This window comes from Octopus bimaculoides, chromosome 11, assembly GCF_001194135.2.
Source record: "Octopus bimaculoides isolate UCB-OBI-ISO-001 chromosome 11, ASM119413v2, whole genome shotgun sequence".
NCBI lineage: Eukaryota > Metazoa > Mollusca > Cephalopoda > Octopoda > Octopodidae > Octopus > Octopus bimaculoides.
Window position 1 is genome coordinate 44,416,260 of NC_068991.1, and position 4,466 is coordinate 44,420,725.

At 33.9% G+C, this 4,466-nt stretch overlaps 1 protein-coding gene across 1 annotated transcript in view; it reads right to left on the bottom strand.

The window, feature by feature from the left end:
- Window positions 1-4,466, bottom strand: part of LOC106869497 (adenylyltransferase and sulfurtransferase MOCS3) — a 32,872-nt gene that overhangs the window by 25,166 nt on the left and 3,240 nt on the right. The window contains exons 2-4 of the mRNA XM_014915261.2: window positions 3,609-3,750; window positions 2,260-2,352; window positions 990-1,110 (exon numbers count right to left, since the gene is read on the bottom strand). Of these exons, the coding sequence (XP_014770747.1) occupies window positions 990-1,110; window positions 2,260-2,352; window positions 3,609-3,750 (356 nt within the window). The remainder of the gene's footprint in view (window positions 1-989; window positions 1,111-2,259; window positions 2,353-3,608; window positions 3,751-4,466) is intronic.

Here is a 4,466-nt window from a genome sequence, read left to right on the forward strand (position 1 = left end):
GTTATGGCCAGTTACATTCTGAATTCAAATCCTTCCAAACTTGATTGTTTTTCCAGAGTAGGTAAAATAAACTAACAGTCAAATCCTGGAGGTAGATATATTCCACTCCACCCTCACCATTATTTCCAAAAGTGTCTGGTTTTGTGTCTGTGTATGAAATCATTCATACTATTATTATTTTGCAACAGTGGATTAGCATTCTAAATTTAAACTCTTATGACCAACTCCTCCTGTGGGATGAAGTTAAAATAAAAGACAGAAAACACCACTGGAAAATACGAAAACTAAAAGAAGCAGCACATATGCTAGGACACAACAATCTCCTAAGCAGACTGACTGCAGATATGAATAGGATATGGGAACTGGTATTAAGGAAGGATAGCAAAATATTAGATTAATAGCCCTAAAATTCACTCCATAATTGCCCATGGGCATATGGCGTAGTGGTTAAGAGTGCGGGCTACTAGCCCCAAGATTCCAAGTTTGATTCCAGGCAGTGACCTGAATAATAATAACATCAAAAAATACCTTAGGAATGAGAACCCAGGTTTGAAATTTCCCCAAGACACCTGATGAAGACTGGAGAGTATATCAGCCGAAACATTGTGTTAACAACAAACAAGATGAGGACAAATATCCATCAAATGTAAATAATGTATTTTTTGTTTGCTTGTTTATTGATTTTGCATATTATTTGTAAGTAAAACCACTGGATTGGATAGTTTCCAGTTGAATTTATTATCTATTCACTGATTGCTGTTTAGAACTTTATATCTAATAGGTGGCAACTTTTTTTCAGCAAGACAGTGGAAAGTGAAAAGATATAATAGCTGTAGCAGATTTAAATTTATGATCATTTGGTCAGGAATTGGAGACTAACTTTATAGTGATATTAACATGTTCAAATTTGCTGAAAAAGGAAAAAAAGTCTTTTTGTAATGCTAACATGGAGAAATTAACAGTGAACAAGTAATAAAAGGAAATCTTACTGAGCACAAGAAGTTGCTAAGGATGCAGTTTTGGAGATACCAATTCGTTTCTCTGTATGAAGAATTTGTCTGTGTAAATTATTGAGTTCAACATCATCATAATCTACAACACCAAGCCTACCTGGAACAAAGAATAAAACAAATTAATACCTTTCTGAAAATTACAATCAACATAAAATGTATACAGCTTAAATAATTTTATTTGGACACTTTACTTCTGATATTGAATACTCTCTTTTCTCCTCCTTGCATACTCTTGAATGTTAACACATACACATATTATATTCTTTTACTTGTTTCAGTCATTTGCCTGCAGCCATGCTGGAGCACCACCTTTAGTTAACCGAATCGACTCCAGGACTTATTCTTTGTAAGCCTAGTAGTTATTCTATCAGCCTGTTTCGCCAAACTGCTAAATTACGGGGACATAAACACACCAACATCAGTTGTCAAGCAACGGTGGAGGTGGTGGTGGGTGACAAACACAGACACACAAACATATACATACATACATATATATATATATATATATATACACACGACGGGCTTCTCTCAGTTTCCATCTACCAAGTCCACTCACAAGGCTTTCGTTGGCCCGAGGCTATAGTAGAAAACACTTGCCCAAGGTGCCACGTAGGGGGATTGAACCTGGAACCATGTGGTTGGGAAGTAAACTTCTTACCACACAACCACTCCTGTGCCTATATGTATGCATAAAAAAAAATAGTTGTCAAATGCAAGTGATTATGACCTAGATGCATGCACTATGCTTTCTTTGATTGTTTCAGTTACTTATGTAGTTATGAACAGATATAGACACCCTCTCAACTGTCAAAAGCAAATATAAAAATTCAGTAATGGTAATAGCTCAATTTATGATTATTTTACATGTTGCTCTTCGGCAAAAGGTAAGAGATTATTTTATACAGTAGCTATAAATTTGGAATGAAGATTGGGTATGTTTTCTCTGAGGAGTGGTTAGCAAACTTCAAAATAGTCTGTCAGGAGACATCCTCTTCTTTTTTACTGCCCATCAAAAGCCCATTGAAGGAATGTATGTATATATTCTTATAATTTCAATTAACAACTAGCATTCAAATATTTGAATACATTTCAGCCCCACTGAGTCATACCGTGTTGTGCTTAAAATATATATTTATATATGTGTGCATGTGCTTGAAAACAATCAAACACCAGTGAAATTAATGAAGTAGACAGTATTAGAAAATGAAAGAAATAATAACAATAAATAAAATATAAATTGGCATACCAATGCCAGCTGCTGCAAGATAGATTGCTGCAGGACAACCCAGTCCTCCAGCACCAACAATCAAGGCGCTGGTCTTAGATAATTTCTTCTGTCCTGGAAGAAAAGAAGACAATAAAGTAAAACCATAGAGTGAATAAAAGAGAAATTCTCAGTAATGGATACATTACACAGTGTGCGTTTTTTCAAGTTACATCAGTAAAGGTATTCATGTAGCAAATCCTAGAGAATGATAATCAGAATGAAGCCAACTGAGCTGCATCTGTAAATAAGACACCACATGTCATTTCTATAAGGTTGACTGAAAAGTAAATGCTTCACCCTCTCAAATTATTGATTGTGAAAAATCACTGGTTGTAAAGCTACTGAGGCAGATTTATAGGATGAAGATGAAAGATCATTTGAAGGACCTCATAAGTTCTGTGCCCCATATATGCTGTAAAGCCTCTTCTCAGTTTTACTTTTTTTCTTAAAAATTATCATTAATTTTTTCCTATTCCTTGTCTCTTGTTTTCTTTTTCTTTATTCTCAGTCTAGAGCAGAAGGGACTCTAGGTCTAGTAAAAGAACATTTTTAGTTCCAGTGCTCAGATAAAATTCCATTACCATCTTGAAAATTATTTTTGGGTGGTATGTCTAAAATGCTTTCTGGCTTAACATCATCACTTGGCCCTTCAATGCTGTTAAACAGAATACATTTTGCTACAAAAACTTGGTTACTGACTGAAGATAATAATAACTTCTAATTAAATGTTTTTAACCGCACTTTCCTTCATACAGTGCCACTGTTTATCAGAGAATGCAGTTGGGAAAAGTTCCTAATAGGTGGTAAATATGACAAAAACTGAAACCAGTGAGTAATATCTTGATAAGCTGTTCTATAAGCTTGTGCATAACACTGTATCCTCTTTTCAGTTTTGTGATGCATTCAGATAAGCACAGAAATTCAAGAAACATGCAACCACTAGATGAGTTATAGAGAGCAAAGTAGTATTTAACAGCAACCCATGAACAATAGAATCAGATGAGAAACACTAACAATCTATTCAACAATCTTTCTACATGTCTCTGAACTTCAGTCTAACCTAGACTGAGAGGTAAGGAGATGAGAATTTTCCCTGTTCCTATAACTGTGAATGTGTGTGTGTGTGTGTGTGTGTGCATGCTAAAGAGATTTTTTTATTCACCCTGTTTACACATGTCTATATACATAATGGTTGATAAATCAGATCTTCAAATAACAACAAAAAATATTTTGTAACGTTTAGGAAGCGTTATGTCCCTTCCATACAAAATACAGGGTTTATCAACTAAAACTTTGTAGCTAAAATAATAACTGAATGCTTCTAATACCTTTCACTCCAATTTCAGGAAGAATAAGTTGTCTGCTGTATCGAGAAATGGCCTCATTACTAAGAGAAATCTCATTATTTGTCATCAGTGGTACAGTTGTAAGTTGTTCTAATTCAGTCAGTGGCTGAAATGCTGGTGATTCCTAAAACGCAAATGTAAAAAAAAAAAAACTATTAATTTATATTTTTAATATATACCTTGTGGGTATACATACAATGTAAAATCCTTTACCCAGCTGTACAAAATCCAAAACATTCCCCTTTCATTCTCCCTGATATAGGGACCTGATGTGTAATACTTAAAATGATGACAACTCCACCAGATATCAAGTAGTGTCTTTGGTTCAAAGTGCCACCAGTATACCAATGCTTCTATGCCATATGTAGCTCCATATATCATAGAACTTGGGACAGTGTCAAAAGGGTTTATATATATATATATATGAACTGCATCTGTAATTCAAAGGGCACACTGAATCTGTTTGATGATTATGTTAAAGGGACAAATATATATATATATATATATATATATATATATATATACAGGGGTTGGACAAAATAATGGAAACACCTAGCATCATAATTTTGAAATATCTATAAAACCGTCAAAAGCTTGTTTATTTTTATGTTTTTTGATTTATTAATAGTGCTGCTTAATATGTTTTGCTAAAATTGCTGTTCCTTTTTAGATATCATCAGAAAAAGATAATTAGAATTCATTAAAATGACAGATCTATCGGACTTTCAAAGAGACCAAATTGTTGGTGCTTGTATGGCAGGTGCTAGTATAATGAAAACAGTCGGAATGTTTTGTGTATTAAGAAGTATTGTCTCGAAAGTAATGACAATCTTTGAGAAA